Source organism: Alligator mississippiensis, chromosome 9 (assembly GCF_030867095.1).
Source record: "Alligator mississippiensis isolate rAllMis1 chromosome 9, rAllMis1, whole genome shotgun sequence".
In the NCBI taxonomy this organism is placed as follows: domain Eukaryota; kingdom Metazoa; phylum Chordata; order Crocodylia; family Alligatoridae; genus Alligator; species Alligator mississippiensis.
This window is the reverse complement of record NC_081832.1, coordinates 40,751,462-40,770,612: the sequence shown is the minus strand read 5'-3', so window position 1 is coordinate 40,770,612 and position 19,151 is coordinate 40,751,462. Positions and strand designations below refer to the sequence as shown.

Genomic DNA, 19,151 nt, shown 5'->3' with positions numbered 1-19,151 from the left:
CCTGTGCCTTCAGAAGTTGGGAAGGGAGCAACTCCAGTCCCTACTAAGCTACTTATCTCTATTGTAAAGGTGGGTCACCCAAAAGGGTGAGTCAACTTATGTAGGACCACCCAGAATCATAAAGCTGATTTTAGGCTCACAACCCAACTCAGGCACCTCAGCTCATATTTAGTCAAGTAATTAAATGATCACTTCTCCCATAGGCTGCCCAGAGGGGCCTCTGCTTCTCTCCACCAGCCCATGTTGCTGGGCTGACACACCAGCCTGGTTCCCATGCACCATTTACATTCTTCCTGTTGGTTCTGCCCATCATTTTCATGCCTCAGCCCCTGCCCTCATCACCCCTTCCCCATTCTTGCTTCAGCCATATCTGTTAACTGCTTCCCCTCCCCCACCAAGTCAATGTGCAATAATCATATTGTCTGGAGGTACAAAGACTTTATTCAAATGGAAGGTGGAGGAAACAGATATAAATATTCTGGAACAGAGCGAGTTTCATCCTCTGTTATAAAGGTCCCCATCTCCCAGATGGTGCTTTTCCTGCCCAGGGACAGTGCATGTCCCCTGGCCCTGTCCCAGGCAGCATATAAAAAGTATATACAGATACTATAATACATATGGAGTGGCAACAAGACACAGGTCAGAACATTGCAGAGCAGCAGAGAGGGGTACTTGATTGCCACGATGCTTTCCAAACTTGACTCTACTTTTTCCTTTTTCTCTCTGCTTAGGATGAGTTCTAATGCTATAAGGCAGCCCTTCTTCTGGACACAGCCTCCACAGACCACCTGTGGGGTCTGGGTAATAGTAATTAAGAAGATGGGCTTTAGCAGTGCTGCCACTTCCATTTTCCCACTAGCCCTGTCTACCTCTGTCTAGAACAAAGTAAGCCCCTCTGGAAGGCTGACAGGCACATAGGCAACATACACACTGGAATTACATGCACATGTATACAGATGCACCCATTCCTCATACAAGCATCCTGCATGTTAAAGCCATGCACCCACACATTGAGACCGTGCATATGCAGCTCCCTCTGCATATGTAATGCCAGTTCTGCAGACTTGTTGTGATGTAGCTCCTGTTCCCCCACCCCCAGGAACTTCTCTGTTTCTGGGTCTGGCTCTGCAATGCTTTCCACTGCTCCAGGCTCTTCAACAATTGTAGCTGTGGTGCTCTGCACTTATCCTGTGTGATGCTTGTGATAAAGATATGCACCTTTATCATAAAGATATACATCTTTGTGTACACATCTTCCTACGTGGACCATGAGGTTGAGGGATAACTAAGCCATCATGGCTCCCTTCTGCAGGTACAATGTTGTAACTAACAGACACTGCTCAGGTGCAGACATTTGAGGGGCACAACTGACAGCTGCTAACAGTGGCAGTTATCTTCCCTCTTTCCCTGCAGATCTGATCCGACACAGCATGTCTCAGGAATTCCAATCCAAAGGCCAGGGAAGCTGATGCCTCCTCTAGTCTCAAATACTCACTCTTGATTTGGCTCCTGGGGTTGTGGCAGGAGGCAGAAATGGTCCACAAGGGAGCACTCAGGTGCCACATGACAGGTCCATTTACCCCAGACCTTGTATCTACTGCTACTAGTCATATGACCTGCTGCCTCTGCTCTGCCACCCAAGGTCACATGTCCTCCTGTCCAGCAGTGGAAATCACGTGATCTGCTGGCCTGGCCCAAGCTCAGGGCCCTGGCCCTCATTCTTCCTGAGGATGACGCTGCTCAGCTCCTGCATCAGCTTATCATTGATGGGTGAAGGCAGATGGCTGATCTTCTTGGAGGCCTCTGGAGGGGGTGCCTTGCCAAACAAGGGCTCTAGCACTAGAGGCTGTTTCTGCTCTGCCTCCTGCTCCTGTGCCAAGGCAGGTAGTACTTGGGATGGCTCTAGATTTCTCTCAAGGGAAGCTGTTTTGGTAGGTCTGAGCCCAGATGATCTGGTGTGGTACAGGGCCTTTTCAGACTCCAGGTTGAGGCCTCTTTCAAGGGAAAGTGCCTTAGTAAAGGGCATGCTGGACACCTTTTGGCCTGGGCTTGGAGGCAGTGAGGAGCGAAGTGCTGGGTGCTGAGACTGCTCTGAGAACAGGGTTGGTTTCACGGATCTGTCCACAGCAGGCACCTGGGACAGCGCAGCCAGGAGGCCTTTGTCCAGCTCCAGCGGGGACAGTGTAGGGAAGTTGCCCACCTCCTCATAGACAGGCTCTGCATCTGCTGCTTCCTTCTCCTGCTGCTCATCCAGTGAGTCCTGATGCATTTTCATGGGCTGGCAAGGGAGAGAGATTAGGGGCTAGATGTGTGATAGAACCCCAGACTCAGAGAACATTTTCTGGGATACAGTTCTTCCTCCATGGTTAGATGCCATTCCTTTCCCCAGTCTATCTGCCTTGAGCCTGGAGGTCTTGTCTGTGCCCTAGCAGCAGAGAGCCTGGAACTTTGGGGAATGCTGTGCAGGTCTGATCCCTCCCCATGGGTCCTGGCAGGTGGAAAGCAGGTACAGACATTAGGTGACCAAACTTCCTAGCCACCTGCACAACAGCAGGGGAACCAAATGAGCAGGAGGCAGCTGCAGCAGTGGGAGGCAGGCCCTTTGTGAGAGATGCCTTCTCCTGTACCTTTCTCTGCCAGGGAAGGGAGCATAAGGCCATGTTGTTGCCCTAAGCCCAGCAGATGTTGGCCTTAAGTGGGCTTCCCAGACTTGCTCAATTCCTGTGGCTGATTTGCATTGGCAGGAATCCCCCCATCGGTACAGTCTTCTCTTCCCCACATCACAGTCAGACAGGAAGAGACTTCTCTCAGCCCAGCATCACTCCCTGGTCTCTTCAGCCACCAGCTCTGCACCTTCCCCAGACAAGGGCTTGAACTGTGATGGATCTGTTCTGGGCTGTTCAGAACATAATCTCTAGTCAGCTGCTCCCCAGAAGGCTCTTAGCCTTAGATGGAGCATGGGGTAAGGCCAGGCTGGACTAGGTCAAATGGTCTTCCTTCTCTCGCTCTCTCTGAATCACCAGATCCTGCCCCAGTCTCAGCTCACCAGCTGTGGGAACAGACTATGGCAAAAGCATCTATTCATGCAGCTGTAAGGGCTTTTTAACACCTTGGTAGTGGTGTATCCTGGCCTGGTCATTCTCAAGCATGCCTACCCCTGCCCTTATTGAGATGCTCCAGACTAAGGCATATGCTGGTAAGGCTGATCAGGGCCCTCCCTCTGTAGCCATTTCCAAGACCTCATTCTGTAGAGTGCTTGAGGGTGGGTACAGGGGAGCATCCAAGAACAGCTACACCTGTAGGCATGGGTGGGTAAGGTGTACTCAACACTAGTGTGGCTGCAATATACAACTGCTGCAGTATAGATAGGCCCTAGGAGAAGACACTGAAGCTGGAGCTGTTCCACTGGGTCAGGAAACCTGACAGCAGAAGAGGCAGGGGTGCATCAGCCCAACCACTCTGGGTCACAGCACATATGGCAGTGAGGGATAGCAATTCCCCACTCCTGGGGCCACATGTGGTTTGGGTGTTGCACAGTGTTTCAGTCTCAGTCTAGTGGCTATTCCACAGAAGTAGGCACAGTTCAATTCCAGTGCTTGACATGTTCCTACCTTTTGTAGCAGTGGCACCCAGCAGAACTGCTGCATCACACCCAGTGGCTGTGTTGTGACAGCATTTTGCACCAAAGTCAAGCAATAGGGCATGCTTCCGCCTCTGCCTCTCCCAGCCCAGCTCTGCTGCATGGCCTTAGTTGCCCAGCACTTCCCTGGAAACCTGAGCATGTACTCAGGGCAGAGTGGAAACCACACAGAGCAGGACTTACAGGGTCAGAGGCAACTCAACAGTTCCAGTCATTGGGCATGCTCACTAGATGTAGCCATAGGGAGCTTGATAGGGTTATCTGGCTCTAGTGAGATGAGTAAATAGAGAGGCAAGAGAGTTTTCCTCACTGACAGCTTATTTTCCTTCTATAGTGCACACCAAAGATATCCCCTTTGACCAATGCAGACTGAGTACATGGCATCTCAGCCCCAGTAGAGACTGTCAGAAATGTTAGGAGCAGCTGCCTCATAGTGTAGAGTGGAGCAGATTTCTGCCTTGTGTTCCCTGGATGGTATCTCCTTGCCTACTGCTAGGGTGGGGTGGGACAGTAATTCCTCAGCATGCAGAACACCACACAGCAAGCAAGAGCAGCAAGCAAAGAGGAACCCCCTGCTCAAGCAAGAGGCCAGGAATTCAGGGTGCCACAGTCTACAGCTTAGACAGGGCACCAGTATGGTCCCTCAGTCCTTGAGCAAGACCATGAGACAATAGCTAATGATACTCCTCAGGGCAATTTCCCCAAACTCTGCCCAGGCTTTGGCCAATTGTGTTGCACTGAGCACCCTCAGATCAGCACTGGAGGGGCCACCCCGCAACTAGTGGGCCAGACTGCTCTTTAAATGATCACTGTGACTAAGTCACAATATAAGGGCTGGGCTTTGCAAATAGGCCCCCATTTCCAAAACCCCCAATCACCAGGTTCTCCCTGCTGTTGTAGATGATCCTTAAAGGCTGTAAACCCCTGCATGAATATGCATCAGACATGCAGATACTTACAAAGAACATGGACAAAGTCCTTCGATTGTGCAGGCGACGCTGGAAACAGAGGGAGATGGGGGAGAGAATAAGCACCTAACAACACAGAACAGCGCCAGGGCTGCAAAGAGCTCTGGGGGAAACAAAACTCAACACGTGGGCAAAGTGCACCACACTGCTATACACAATTTGCGAACGCTTTACGCAGAGTGGTACTCCTGCAAGCACATATATGGCCTGCTCGCACACAGGCACAGAGCACCCACACAGACACAGTGCTGCTGCACACACTGCCACAGCTGCTCACAGGCATGTTTCACTTGCTCTCCCCCTGTGTCTGCCTACAGTTGGACAGGAAGTGCTCTTGAGGTTGGGATGGCCCAGTGGGCATGGAACACAGGGTTGCAGGGCCCTGCTAAGCCTTGGTGCTATCTTACCAGGGTCTGGTTGGCAGAGAGCATGGTAGTGTCAGTGCTGTCTCCTCGCAAAGGGACCAGTGGCATGGTGCCAAACTTCTGTTTGGAGAGGTCAGAGGAGGAGCGCCGCCGTAGGATCACTGAGCGCAGATCATCATGCTGCATGGCATCACGAGACATGTTAGTGCTTGGCATTGCTGAACCCCAGCCCTGCCCAGGCTCTCTGTGGGCTTGGCATGGCAGTTCTCACCCACCTGAGCTTTCAGGATGCTGGTGATCCAGTCCCACAACTCAGCCTGCCCTGTGCATGCCAGATACCTACAAAACAGTCAAAGGAGATACTGACTGGTTACTGGGACCCTGGGGTCTGCCTCTCATCACCAGCTTTTTCAAGAGCCCAGCCAACAGGGCTGTTCTCTAGGTGGCTCTATGGTGCTGTTTCCACAGGCTCCCTCCCCACCTCTCACACACAGGCTACCCCTTTGCACACATACACACCCTGCACACATATATGCACATTCACAGACACAGGCTACCCCACCCCTCCACCTAAGCTATACTGCACACACACGTGCACACGTTCTGGAGCACAGAGACAGTTTGCTCTTCCCATCTTTGGGGCCTGACCATAGCCCCTCAACTTCTGCTCTATCAGCCTCCCAGTTTACAAGCCCAGCCTGCAATTCTTACTCTACTCACTCTCTCATTAGTCACTCATGCCCACTCTCTCTCCATGCATTTTCCTGAGGGTCCTGCACTAGCCTGCCTGCATTAAAGGTGTGCTTGGCCCGGTGCTCCTGCCCACATCCTCTCCAGCTCCCACCACATCAGTGCCCAGTGCAGCCAGGCTTTTACTCCTCATCATTGTTGAGGGCGGGAATTAAAATGGGCTTGGGGGTTAAGGAGGAAGGGTCAGAGAGGACCGGAGATGGAGTGATCACAGCTGTAAAAACCCAAGGGCAGGTCAGGCACATGGGTGCTCTCATGGCCTGCCTCTCTTGTGAAGTGGAGGTCCCTGCCCACAGGAGAAAGAGATACAAAATACTCACAGTTGCTGCTTGTCCAGAGTCAGTGTGAAACCCCACCTGGAGTGAAAGGACAATAGCAGAGTCAGGCAGGGCAACTGAAGCACATCAGATGTTGTCAGAGCTTATGAGCTCTACAGCCAGAGCTAGGGGGATAGGTTGAGCTGAGGGATTAGGAACCGAAGCTGGGGTCAGGCTGATTATTTGGGACCAGGGCCAACATGGGAGCTAGGGCACAAGGCCTACAGGACCACAAGCAGGTCACACTACAGGGCCACAAGCAAGCACTTGCAAAGGGGTCACTATCAAGATCTGACCTTGCTGTGGCTGTGGCACAGTGCTGGGCTCTGGGGAGCACCAAGCATACTTTGTGCTCTGGCAAGTTCCCTTTAGGTCAGGCCCTGAGGCTAGGAGGTGAGGGCTCCAGGCAGAATACTGTGAAAGAGCTTCCCTAGTATGGAGCTACAGGCTCCAGGACAAGGTAGGGTGTGGAGCTTCTGTTAGAGGAGGTGCTAGTGATCAGAGGGAGTTGTTAATCTGGCTCAGCCCCTGGACCTGGCTTACTGAGAGGGTGGCTTCAGCTTCTTCCGGATCCCCATGTAAACCTTGGCTGAATCAAGAGGCCACTCCCGTTCTGGCTTGGCACTCTGGAGAACGAGAGCAGACACTTAGCCAAGGCAAGCCCTGCCAGTCATTTCTCTCCTCTTTCCCCCTGTTGTGGCTGGCACCTGGTTCCCTTGCCTCCCCTGCCCTACCAGCATTCCCTGATTTCCCCTAGTTCAGTCATCCTAACTGGCACCTGCTTCCCTTCCCTCTCTATCCCTCCACATCAGTACCCCTTCCTCTCACCTAGGCCAGTTCAGGCCTGCTTACCCTGTCAGCATGCCCCTCCCACAGCCATAAGTGAGCAGCCACTTGACCTCTGGGTTCCCACTATGGGGAAGACCTAGTGGTCTCCTGCTCCGCAGGGAGGGAAGAAGCCTTTCTCCCCACATGTGTAGGGAAAATAGCAGAAGATTCCAGAACCGGCTCTTGGCACAAATCAGTCAAGCAGGACCAGGTAAAGTTTTACTCCACAGCTCATGAGGCTGCCCTTCCCTGTGCACACCATTCCCTGATACCTTGGATTTCTAGAAAGTGCAGTGAGTCTCACCACTGCCCAGGTGGGAGACTGGCAGCAGGATGGGCATTAGCCAAAGCTTGGGCTGCTGGGATGAGCTTTACCCTTTTCTCCTTCAGCAGCAGCAGCTTTTGATCACGGATGACAAAGTATCGCTCCTGAAACTTGCTCCCCAGGAGTTTGGGGTGCTCCTCCCGGCACTTCAGTAGCCCACATTTGGGGCTCTCCCTCTTGGCACCTGTGCAGTGGGGGAGGAGCAACATTAACTGTGGGAAACTGCTGAGAAACACAATGGGAGCCTAGAGTGAGCAGGCAAAGGAAAAGGAAGAGCATGGTGGGAGCAGACTAGGGGCTAACAGGAAGGGAAGAGTGGCAGGTGGCAGAGCCCCCCCCTACCTGGCTTGCACTCCCTTGGTCATGGAACTATTGCCCTGTCAGACCTAAAGCTCAGATGTTGTTCACAGGACACTGCCTTTTCAACCTTCAGGGGCTTTTCTGCTGGAACTCACTCAGCAGGACTGTGAGGTCTAGCCCCACAGCCAGATAGTGCCACCCACGGCCACATTATGCCTGCTCTGGCCCCTGCAGGCAGCCTCAAAAGAAGGCAGAAATTGAAGGACCAGGCAGAGAGAGGATTGTTGACCTTACTATATCTGCTCCAAGAGAATGGGGGCCATAAGTTGATAGTCCCTTGCAGGACCTACCACCATGTTGTTGGGGGAAGGAGGATTCACCTGTAAAGAGACAGCCACCTTCTCCTATGGGTACCTTCCTCACCAGCAGGTAGGCAGAGCTTGGTTCAGGCAGCTTGCACCACTGAAGAGCTTGCTCTAGGACCTTCTCCTTGGGGTGCAAGGGTCGCTCTAAGGATGAAGGAGACATGGCCTACTCAGATGCTGCTGCTGGGCAGTGGGAGAAGCTGATTTGGGGCAAGCATATCACTAACTTGGGACAGAAGTCCAGAACACATTGTGAGGCAGGACCCTATGACAGCACTGAGCAAGCCATCACCACCAGGCTGCACTAGCACCTGGGAGGCTTTGAGGGGCAGGTGTGCCCCTCTACATGGTGGCTCATGGCAACAGGTACAGGGGCTCCAAAGCTTGAACATTTCATAGATGAAATGTGGATGCACCCCTTACTCACCAGAACTATGACTTTTCGCTCTGCCTTTCATAGAATCATAGAAAATTAGGACTGGATGGTACCTCAGGAGGTCATCTAGTCCAACCACCTGCTCAAAGCAGGACCATCCCCAACTAGATCATCCCACCCAAGCAGTCTCCCTGATCTCTGATAGCATGGTGCCCTTTCCCCTACCCTGTGTTACAGTGCCTGCTCCCCTCAGTGCTGAAGCACTCCCTTCCCCATCCTCCCAGTAATGCAGCGCTGCCTTCTCCCTCGTCCCTCCAAGGTGTAACACTGCTTTCCCCAACCAATGCCTAATGGCACAGTGCCACCTTCCCCGCAACGGTACAGCTTCGCCTCTCTCCCTCAATCTGCCCCCCCCAACTCAGCACCACCTTCCCCACTCACCCACTGCCTCTTCCCCTCAATCTGCCCTCACCTCAATGGCAAGACACTCCTCACACTCACCCAGCTCCCCATTCTCTAGAGCTTCAAAGGTCAGCCAGATGTCCAGGCTTGCAGCCACACTGCGCATCTCCAGTACTTGGTTGGTCAGCTCCTCAGCTGTCATAGAGGGTGACACCTGGGGACATAATGTGTCAGCTCAGCAATGCTCAGCTCCAGGACCAAACTGGTCTAAGCCCTGTGGCCATCAGTGAGTTTCACCACTGCCTACATGGGAAACTGATGGCAGGATGGAAATTAGTCAATAGATGGCTTCCTCTTCCTCGCTAAGTATCTTCTGGCACCACAGGACAACTCTGATGTTCTGAGCAGCCACTTCCACTTCCAGTGTGTGCCCACAAAGGAGTTCCCAGCACTGTGACTCTGTATGGATAGTGGAGCTATCCAAGAGCCACGGACAAGTCAGACACCTGCATATCTGTGTAACTTTGTGCCAATGGCTACAGCCAGGCCACATGCTTGCTCCCTCACCTTCAGGGTGACGCAGCAGTCAAGCAGCTTCTGCTCCAGGTAAACCTCAATGATGAGATCCCCAGCCTGTGAAAGCTGTGAAAGAAGAGATAATTGAGGATAGGTTAAGCCCCTGGGAGCACACAGTGTCCTGGAAACCCAACCCCAGAGGCTGGAACAGGTGTGGCAAATCAGTAGCATAGTACAGCATTTCCTGCAAACAGGCCTTCTATTCTCTTGCATCCACAACAGCTGCACTCAACTAACTGTGACTGGTGTCAGGAAAGAGAAGGGGGTTTTGGGCCCCTCACAAAATAGCTATTCACTATAGGGAAACAACACCAGGGAGAAGAGGATCAGGAGATTAAAAAACTAGAGTGCTGAAAGCTGGGAAGCAATGCTGTCTACTGCTCTTTGGTAAGCTGCAGTAATAACTTACTGGAAGCCTCATTCGAGAGGTGATTAGTGCTGAGAGAGCATGGGGCTCGTCTAAGGGGCTTGAGCAGACCCATGCTGGAACAGTGACCCCCACAGATACCTACAGGAATGGGAGGACTTACAGCCATGGCCTGAACTGAGCTGTTCCCAGCCAGCCATCTTCACTGCTAAGGGTTCTGCAAGCCTGCAGACCTCAGCAGAGGCTGAGGTCAAAACTGTAGTATCCCCAAGGGAGGGTGATTCATCACATAGTGCACCTGTGTCTCCAGTACCTGAACATCCTTCCAGGTGGTAATCAAGCTGTTCTCTAGGTCCATCTGTGACACCTGATCCTCATCAATCTGTCAGGAGAAGGAAAAAGAAATGAGGCAGGGCAGGAGGGAGAGGCAGAGTACTGCCAGGTTGGGGAAGGCAAGGGAACAGGGAGAGGGTGAGGGGAACATAGTGAAGGGAGCTTACATTGAAAATGCGGACGTAGTTGTCTATCAGGTCTTCCATCACTTTGACCTCATGCTCACCTTTGCCATCTGTCTGGAAGAGGCTGGGAGCAAAAAGCAGCGACAGGTTCTTGGTACCCATCTGATTGAAGTCAGCACATCTCTGCACCCTGGTAGCCCGGGAAAGAGAGAATTCGCCATGTGTGACCAGTGCCATGGCATAAGAAACCAGGAGCCTTCAGCACCCTCCAGACCTGCTCCCAACACCCTGTGGAACTGATCATCCTAATTTTTTACTGAGTTTTTTTCAAAACCAGAAACCTTTATCCAAGAATCTTTCAGGGTTTTGAAATTTCCCAATTTTTCATCATAACTGGGCTTGAATAATTTTGAACAGTAACAAAGGGAAGTAGAAAACAAAATGAAAACCATATGTCCTGAAAACCTATTATTTTATTAACCTGAGTGGCAAGAAAAAAACAGAGAACAAAAATAGGGAGAAAGGAAACAGAGAAAAATGTCAGTAATGAAAAACCTCCAAGTTGTTCTGCCTTAGCCCCTGGGAAATGAAACTAACTTCACCTTGTGAAAATAGTTTTGCATTTTTAGCCATCCACCACCTGTCCAGAGGAGCTGGAGACCAGTGGTGTCCCAGACGGCATGGGGCATGAAGGGAGCAGACATACGGCCTATCCTGATTAAACCACTTCTGTTGGCTGAGGTCAGCCCAGGGCTTGCCCTACATCTCCAGCCCAGAAAGAATCACATTGCTTCTTACAAGAGAAGCAGGAAGTGACCAATGAGGGATAGACTGACCGGTAGAGGTGACCAATCAGAGCAGCCAGGGTCTTGCGGTTTAGGCGAGGCAGGTGGTTAATCAACTCCTTGTATCGTTCCAAACGCTGGGCTTTCTGGGATATTTCTGGAGGGAGGAAACAATCACAAAAGCAAGATGCCAGCACAACACCTTATTTATGTGGCACCTGCCCCAGCAATGCTTCCCTTGCCATCCCATCATTGATGGGCATAAGCACAAGCAGCTACTGCTGACTGATCCAACTCGGGCCAGTTTGCACTCACTGCCCTTGTGGTATTGGTTATGCTGCTGCACAGCTCACGTAAGCTGTTGTGGGACTTTTGGATAGGGCAAGTTATAAATCTAAAAAAATAAATACGTGTAACATGCTGCCGATAAGAGTGGTGACAATTTACATGCCCTAAGCACTGGGGTACCAGCTGGCACATGACACAAACCAGGAGAGAATTGGGTTCAGAGTCCACATTCCCAGAGGGGGTCAGCTCAAGCCTGTCCCTATCATAAAGACCTCAATGGAAGGCTAAAGAACAGTGGTGTAAGTGGGGCGGAGAGAGAGGGAGTGGCAATAGGTGCAACTACCCCAGGCACTGATTTGTGGGCAGGGGATTGGGGGTGAAAAAAGTGGCTGCTGCTGGTAGCCACATGCTTGCAATTATGAATGCAGCAGCAACCAGAAGTCACTGAATCTGCTTTTTCCCAGGTGCCCAGGCATACTGCCGCACTGCTGCAAAAGAGGGTCTGGGTGAAAAAGAACCATAGGCTTTATGAAGGCAGGGTGAGACAGAAGGTGATACCTGCAGCCTCCTTCCATTGTGGGTGCAGTTCTGAGGTAAAGACTGGGTCTTCAAGCTCCCGAAAAAATCTCTTCAGCACATCAGTCACATCCTCAATGAAGTTGTCACTGATGCGCAACTTCACATTACGGGCATCCCGCCGGAACTCTTCCATCAGCACCTTGATGCGGGACTTGGCCCCATTCTTCCGGTAAATTCCTTCATGACGCAGCCCTGGGGGTAGGAGGGCAGGGTCCCCAAAGGGAGCCAGGATCAGCAGTCAGGAGCTAATATGACTTGAGCATGCCCTCCTAAGTCGTGTGTGTGTGTGTCACCCGGGTCATTGTGTGCATGGGTGCTTCACTGTGTGCCCTCCCAAATGCAGTGCCTGCTGCTCCACACCTTCTGCTCCACGCCCAAATTACTGGCTTTTGCTATGTTGCCTCTTTGGAGGGTGGAGTGTGGTTGTGAATGACAGGAGACACTATGGGGTCAGTGGCAGTGCTCACCATACTGCGTGATGAAGGCAATGCAGCTGTCCACGATGATGGGGATGTTGCTCCGGCTGAGCTGCTGGTCTCGCAGGGCATTACCCCAGCCCCCTGCTGAGGCCTGAATGTCCATGCACCATGCTGCAAAGTCCACTCGTGACACCCCTTGCAGGTAAAAGGTCCTGAGAACAAAAGAGGCAAAAAGCAAGGAATGAACATCCTTGCCCCCAGGACTTACCCCCCCCTACTCCCCACCCCTCTGTGAAGGTCTAGAGAAGCAGAAGGGCCATCACTACCAGCCTTGGGTCCTGCTGGAGCCATATCTTGCTGGATATGAACCTGTCTACAGGGGTTTAACCTTCAGGAGGTAGGGGAAGCCCTAAGGCTGGGTCAATATGCAAGGGAGTTAAATCAGGGTGGATACTGGGTAGCACTACCGTAGCAAGGGAACCCACTGTAGGGGATGTTCATGCTGGGCTGGGTAGAGCTCTGCCCCCCTGCCTGGCCCAAGAGCAGACCTTCTATATCAGTGACTGGCCCTGTCCCACCTGAAAGGGACTGTGAGTGCTGGTGTGTTGCACGTAATGCTGTGAAAATCCTTCAAACAAACTCTGGCTGTGGCTCTAGGGTTCAATGGCACTCCTCCCAGCAAGTAGGTTTCCTTGGCACTTTCCTTGAGGAAGTCTGAGAAGCAAGCTGCTCTGCAAGCTGCTCCAGCCCCACTCCTCCCAGTGATGATCCAGGAATACTTTGTGGGCACTTTGCCCTGGGCGTGGCTGTGAGAGAGCAGCAGGGCCTTGCACTGTGCCAGTGGCTTGAGAGCCCTTCCAGCAGACCTTACCTCCCCATCTCCACTAGGATCAGCATCTCTTTCTTCTCAGAAGTTTCACTAAGGGGGACCACACCTGCATGGGAACAAAAGTATACATCAGATGACGCCTTGAGATCAGGGAGAGATCTCACATTAGGGTGCAGTGAACCCCCAAGTCAGGTAGAAGGATCTTCACAGCACTACATGCAACACATCAGCATTCACAGCCTCTTTCAGCCAGGACAGGACCAGTCACTGACAGTGCTCAGCCTTATACCATGGGCCTCACTGACCAAGTGCAGACTGGTCAAGTGCAGCTTGTTCTGATGCAGACAGAGCCAGTGGTTAATGCCACTCAACCACATAGTACAGGCCTCACAGAGTCAGCACTAAAATGCAGTCCCTCTAGGGCGAGGCAGGGCTAGTGGTTAACACTGCACAGCCACATAGCATGGGACTCACTGATCTAGCACGGAATTGCAGTCAACTCCAAAGAGGGCAGCTCAGCTTCCCTGAGCATATATGCAGACTCAGCTGGGCAGCTTGGGCCTTGCTGACTGAGCACTGAAATCCAGTTCCTCTAGGGCAGCAATTTTCAACTGGGGTGCCATTGGGTATTATATTATCTCACTAGGGTATTAGAAGATCCTTTATGGGTACTAATGGGTTCTGTGCAATATTAGCACTGTAAGATGTGCAAACACTCACACAATTCACAAGATAAACCAGATATTTCAATCAGGAATCCACTGTGTTAAAAAAATTTTGCCCTTTGTGGTCTTTCTGAACTCTTTGCAACAGAAGACTTGCTCTGTTATTTTTCTGCAGTCAAGAAATGAGTGAAAGCTCATTGCTGGCATTTTCTGATAGGTACTTTAAGTCTTATAAGGATCCTTTGAGTCTGAAAAAGTTGAGAAACACTGCTCCAAGATGAGGCAGGGTTCATGGTTAATGGTGCTCAGCCACACAGAACAGACTTCACTGACCCATCACTTAAATGTAGCCATAATAACATGGGCCTCACTGATCTAGCACTAAGATGCAGCCTTCTACAGGGGCAGAGAAGGGGCAGGGCTGTAGTTTCTCATTTGGGAAGTGGAAGGTCCACACTCACTGAGCTCTTGTAGCCTCCGGAGGTTGATGCTGTCCTCAGCTGCCTTTTCCTCCACTGGGCAAATGAACAGGTGAGCTTTTTGCAGGATGAAGAAGCCCTGCAGCCACTGATCAGGGTTGAGCATGGATTTATAGCGCAGCTGGCCCACTTTCTGGAACTCATAGCCCAACAGGCAGTGACAGCTGACTGGGGTGAACCACTGCACAGAGAAGGAGAGGCTGGGTAGATCTGGGCACGAGCACTATGTTAGGCCAAACAAGACAGCAGGAGGAATAGAGGACTAGCACAGAAGGACAAGACCCCATCATGGGAAGGAAAGGGGAAATAGAGCACAGGTCTAGACCCCATACAGAGGGAATGGCATTGGGGCAAACATGGAGGGCCAAACCTTGGCTTGGGAAGGGGAACAGGGTTGGACTGGCACAGAGAGCCAGGGCCCAAGTTAGGGGACAGAAATGGGAACCCAACATAGAGGTCCACGGCCCAGGTGGGGTGAGGGAGGAGAATGGGGGCCCAATGCAGAGGCCGGGGCCCTAGCCGGGGAAGGAGAATAGGATCCATGGCATGACTGTTTTGGGAGGAATTTACCATACCAGAGAGATCACAGAATCATAGAAAGGTAGGGCTGGAAGGGACCTCTGGAGATCATTTAATCGAACTCTCTGCCTAAAGCAAGATCATTCCTATCTAAACCAATTCATACAAACCCTTGTCTAACCTATTACTAGCACTATATAGTTAATCCTGTCACACCACTACTAGCACAGCATTCTTAACCTGCCACAGGTAAACCTGGGGGACAACCACAGCCAGTGTGCTGCTGCTGCAGGGATTGTTAAAATATGCTTGTGATATCCATGAAAGAGGGCCAGCCATCCACTACAGAGGAAAGAAGAGACCCCCCACAGTCCCTACCAATCTGACCATGGAGTCAAATTCCTTCCTGATCCCAAATTTGGTTAACCAGTCTGATCTGGAGCAGAGGGAAAGCAAGGAATTTCTGGGTTTTAGTCCCAGCAGGAGCATTAGCACATCCTAGCAAAATTCCCAGCTTTGAACACTCAATGCATTTGAGGAAAGCAACCCCCCTCCCAACATGAGCAGCAACTGAAAGGAAAAAAAATCCTTCCCAGCTCCACGTGGCCACCAACAAAATCCAGAAGCACAGGAACTACTACCCACAGTAGAGCATAGGCATAGTTCCTCCTAGCTCATCAATGACCAATGCTTGTTCAAACTCTTCTTGAACAATGAGGCAGATTCCACCATTTCCCTAGAGCAGTGAGTCAGTGGAATTGACTGTCTAACAGTGAAGAAGTTTTTCCTGATATCCAGTCTAAAATAAGACAAATCAGACAAGAACCTATCAGCAGCTGCTTTCCTCAAGGTCCCCTCAGAGGGACTGGTCTGGCTGAACACCTTGTTGCAGGTGTGTTGCTTACCTTGCCAATGGCACTGGCCCAGGCCTGAAGGGTGTCAGGCCCATCAGCTCCCAGCTGCTGTACTTTCTCACTGCCCAGGAAGAGGTCCAAGGTAAAGCGAAACCTGCAAGGGCAAAGGCATCAGATTAGGGAGGCCTCACCAGGTCCTGGGGGCCTGGCACAGGGATCACCTTGTCTTTCCAATAAACCTGCAGCCCTGACCCTGAGGCCTTCCCTTGAACTCCTGCCCAGGGAAGAAAATGCCCTAGGAGATTAACACTGAATATGATGCACTTGCAGGACTGGCTGGAGTTCTGGGCAGAATGCAAAAAGTTGGACTTCTCCAGCTGTGGAGACATGCAAGGGGATCTTTCCAATGGTGCATGGCTTGGTCAGCACTAGTTTCTCCTCTGTACAGAGAGCCAGACTCAGCTCCCTAGGATAGCAGGGACTACATCAAGGAGTATATGGCTCAGGGTCATTGGGCAATCCTTCCCAGCTGCCTTGAGTGGCTTTTTCTGGAGCATCCACCACACCAAACAGAAGATCCCCATAATCAGAGCTGGGCAGCCCATGGAAGACATCCCCACAGGGTTGAATAGAGGGACCTGGATTCAGTAACCTTCTGAGCCAGAGGACTACCTGTAAGGAATTGCCAAGCAAGCTCCCTTTCCCACAGGCTCAGTCATGGGTAGAAGGGACAGAGAAGGAGGCTCACTCCAGGCCAGACTGTTATTATAGTGGCTTGTCTGTAGCACTGGCCCCCACATTCACTGCTAGCATCCCTCTTCTGTGAGTTATTTCCCTTCCCTTTTATAAAGTTCTCTGACCATGGGATAACTTATTGCCTCTTTCTGTAAGGCAGGAAGAGGCCCAGAGCAACTTGCCTCTACCCAGTGCCTGTGGGCTTCACTACCTCTGAGCTACTGGTCTTGCAGATGCAGAGCACCCATGACAGGGGAGGAGGTATGGTGGGATGTGTTCATGAGCCTCACCCTTGGTCACCCCAGAGCATGCCCCTGGATGCAGACTGTGCTTATGCATACCTCTCTGTAGGCCCAGGACTGGTTGGGCCCTCCATCTTGCTTACACCCACAGAAACCATATCAGCCATCTCAATCTTCCCCAGTGGCTCAGTGCACTTGTCAGTTTCATAGAACAGAAGGGACTTCTCCAGGGAGCACCACACGCGACAGAATTCTGCAAGGAGCACTCAGTTAGCAATGGCAAGACAGACTCTCCCTATCACATTCACTGTAATGCTTGGCCTGGCCCCAAACCTACCATCTCTGCTCTTCTTGCTGACACCAGACCTGGGGAGGGCTGCTGCCTTATAGAGGTAGCCACTGTGCATCACTGGCTGGGTGATCTCATTGTAGACGCTGTCTAGGCTTGGCTCCACTGAACTATGGCTCCCTGCTGAACATACTGTGAAGAATCAGAACAGAAGGTATGGGGCAGCACTGACCTTGCAGAAATACAACAACCTTGGGGGGTCTTACTGTCGAAAGAGAGGACATGGAATGCTGCAGTACAAAAAACCCCTCCCAGCCCAAGGCAGAGGGGGTTCATAGATGCACCTGTCACCCTGACTTAAATGTGGGAGACAGAGACACATGATCCTGGAGGGAAATGGGCATTATGCAGGATTAGCCACTGGGTGTGCACAGTCCTGGCCACAGCCTGAGCTTCAAGGTTCTAGTTCTGACGCCCAGGACGTTCCACAGAAGAGTTAGGGGTAGCGGGAAGGGAACCAGATGGCCTAGAATGGGAGGTGTAGTAGAGGGTGTAGGGGCAGCAGCAGCATGGAACTGCCCCTCTGTAGGGGAGAGAGGCTCTGGTGGCTCTTGTTACCTGAATTGTTCCCATGGCAGCTGCTCTCAGACATCTGCCACAGTTCAACACCTTGAGACACATCACAGCCTCCTACATCAAAAGCTGCCTCAGCTTCAGCAGTGGAGAAGAACTGCAGGACTGTCTTCAGCAGGTTGGGTCCTGCCACAGCAGCACAAAGTGTCTGTGGGTGAGAGATGTCATAGGCGGCCATGGTTTTCTCAGCCATGTGGGAACTTATTGTCCCCGGGCCCTGCAGCCAATGAACTGTGCTAACTTGGGGGCTTGTAAAGGGAGGCACACCAACTTGCCACATGTCTGTCCTGCTATGCAGCTTCCTGGCACATCACTGATTGGCTGGAGGAGACCAGTGAGTGTGCATATATGGGATGCATTATCCTCTACACCCTTAAAGGATCTGAACTTGAGATACAAGTGCTTTTACAGGAACAATCAGGGCTAGAATGAAGGGCTTGCAGTACTCTCTGAAGGATTTGCCCAATGCCCCCAAATCTTGCATGTGCCCATATAGCTGGGTTCATGTTTGCCTTTGTGTGCCAGCCCAGACCAGCACTCACCTGCAGCAACTCCTCCTGAGTGCTGTAGCTGGGGTGTTGGAGGCGGTATCGCCCATCCCGATATTTGCAAGTGATGAATTCCCGTCTCTGCTCTGCACTGGCATCTGGGTAAAGGGCCTCAGAGGGTGGGATGTGTGGGCTCCAGAATTGGTTGGCTCGCTCATTCCCCAGCACAATGAACAGCTACAAGAACATTGGTTTCAAAAAAGAGGGGACGATCTATGAGCTAGCAAAGCAGAAGGACACCTCAAGCTTCCAGAGAGGGTATGGGGGTAATAGACAGAAATGGAGGAGGACCCAAGACTTTGGAGGAAACTGTGGGTTCCTGTTATGGCATCCCCAGAGAGATAAGCCCCTCAGACCTCTGGTTCTCCACTGACTCCCCTGAGCTGGCACTCTCACTGCACTATGTTTCTGTGATACTAGCAGCAGCCCCTTTGGACACAAGAGCCCTGGCCTCAGATCACATGCAACCCAAATGGGCAGTGCTGGGGAGCAGGACACTTCTTGTACCTGAACAATTTCATTGCTCCAGACACTGGTGTCAAGCTTCAAGCTCTGCACTTTGGAAATGTTGGAGCCCAGACCCCGGTGCTGACCTGTTGGGAGCAGCAACGAGTGTGTAAATACATGAGCACTCTCCCCAGTCTGTCCAGTCAGATACCCACAACTCAACCTGCCTGTCATCAACTGGCTGATCAGCCAATTCAGCCATTTTCCTTTCCTTCTGTCTATGTGATTTTAATGACTTGTAGCCAAGTAGCCAAGCTGCTAATTCAGTCACCCAGCCATCCCACCCACTGCCCCACTCAGGAGCAGTGTCCCCCAGCCTCTCCTGTCTACCTGCTGGCAGGAATGAAGGAAATATACTGGCCTGCACACTGCTTGCAGATCACCACACATAAGTTGATGGATGCCCAGTCAGGGCTCATGGCCCTGCAATCAGCGCAGAACTTGTTGGCTTTGTTGGACCAGATCTTTTCAGCTACCTCATAGTCATAGAGTGTCTCTGCAATGGCATCCTGCAGGGCTTCCATCCACTCCCGCTTCTCCCGCTCTGATTCAGCTGTGAAACTGGGGGGGGGGGGGGGGGGGGCACAAGCACATCTGGCAAACACTGAGTTTCCTGGATTCTTCCCCAGTCACCTCAGTTACCCAGAGCCCCAATTGCACCAGTCCCTGAGTTGCACTAGGATCCCACACACTGCCCCCAAAACACAGCAGGTTTCTCTAGAGCAGGGATGGACAAAATATAG

The 19,151-nt window shown here is 51.8% G+C and overlaps 1 protein-coding gene across 3 annotated transcripts in view; it reads right to left on the bottom strand.

Annotated features, from left to right (window-relative positions):
- Positions 1–418: 418 nt before the first annotated feature.
- ARAP3 (ArfGAP with RhoGAP domain, ankyrin repeat and PH domain 3) overlaps positions 419–19,151 on the bottom strand; it is a 43,461-nt gene continuing 24,728 nt past the window's right edge. The window contains exons 12-35 of one of the 3 annotated variants that reach the window (XM_019487035.2): positions 18,770–18,969; positions 18,409–18,494; positions 17,896–18,078; positions 17,339–17,501; positions 16,769–16,912; positions 16,531–16,684; positions 15,506–15,608; positions 14,064–14,262; positions 12,980–13,043; positions 12,157–12,320; positions 11,669–11,881; positions 10,874–10,979; positions 10,080–10,227; positions 9,893–9,961; positions 9,204–9,278; positions 8,736–8,850; positions 7,874–8,002; positions 7,244–7,377; positions 6,584–6,666; positions 6,044–6,079; positions 5,249–5,312; positions 5,016–5,153; positions 4,600–4,638; positions 419–2,278 (exon numbers count right to left, since the gene is read on the bottom strand). In XM_019487035.2, the coding sequence (XP_019342580.1) occupies positions 1,673–2,278; positions 4,600–4,638; positions 5,016–5,153; positions 5,249–5,312; positions 6,044–6,079; positions 6,584–6,666; positions 7,244–7,377; positions 7,874–8,002; positions 8,736–8,850; positions 9,204–9,278; positions 9,893–9,961; positions 10,080–10,227; positions 10,874–10,979; positions 11,669–11,881; positions 12,157–12,320; positions 12,980–13,043; positions 14,064–14,262; positions 15,506–15,608; positions 16,531–16,684; positions 16,769–16,912; positions 17,339–17,501; positions 17,896–18,078; positions 18,409–18,494; positions 18,770–18,969 (3,415 nt within the window). In that variant the 3' untranslated portion in view covers positions 419–1,672. The other 2 variants (XM_019487037.2, XM_019487036.2) reach the window with 2 other exon arrangements.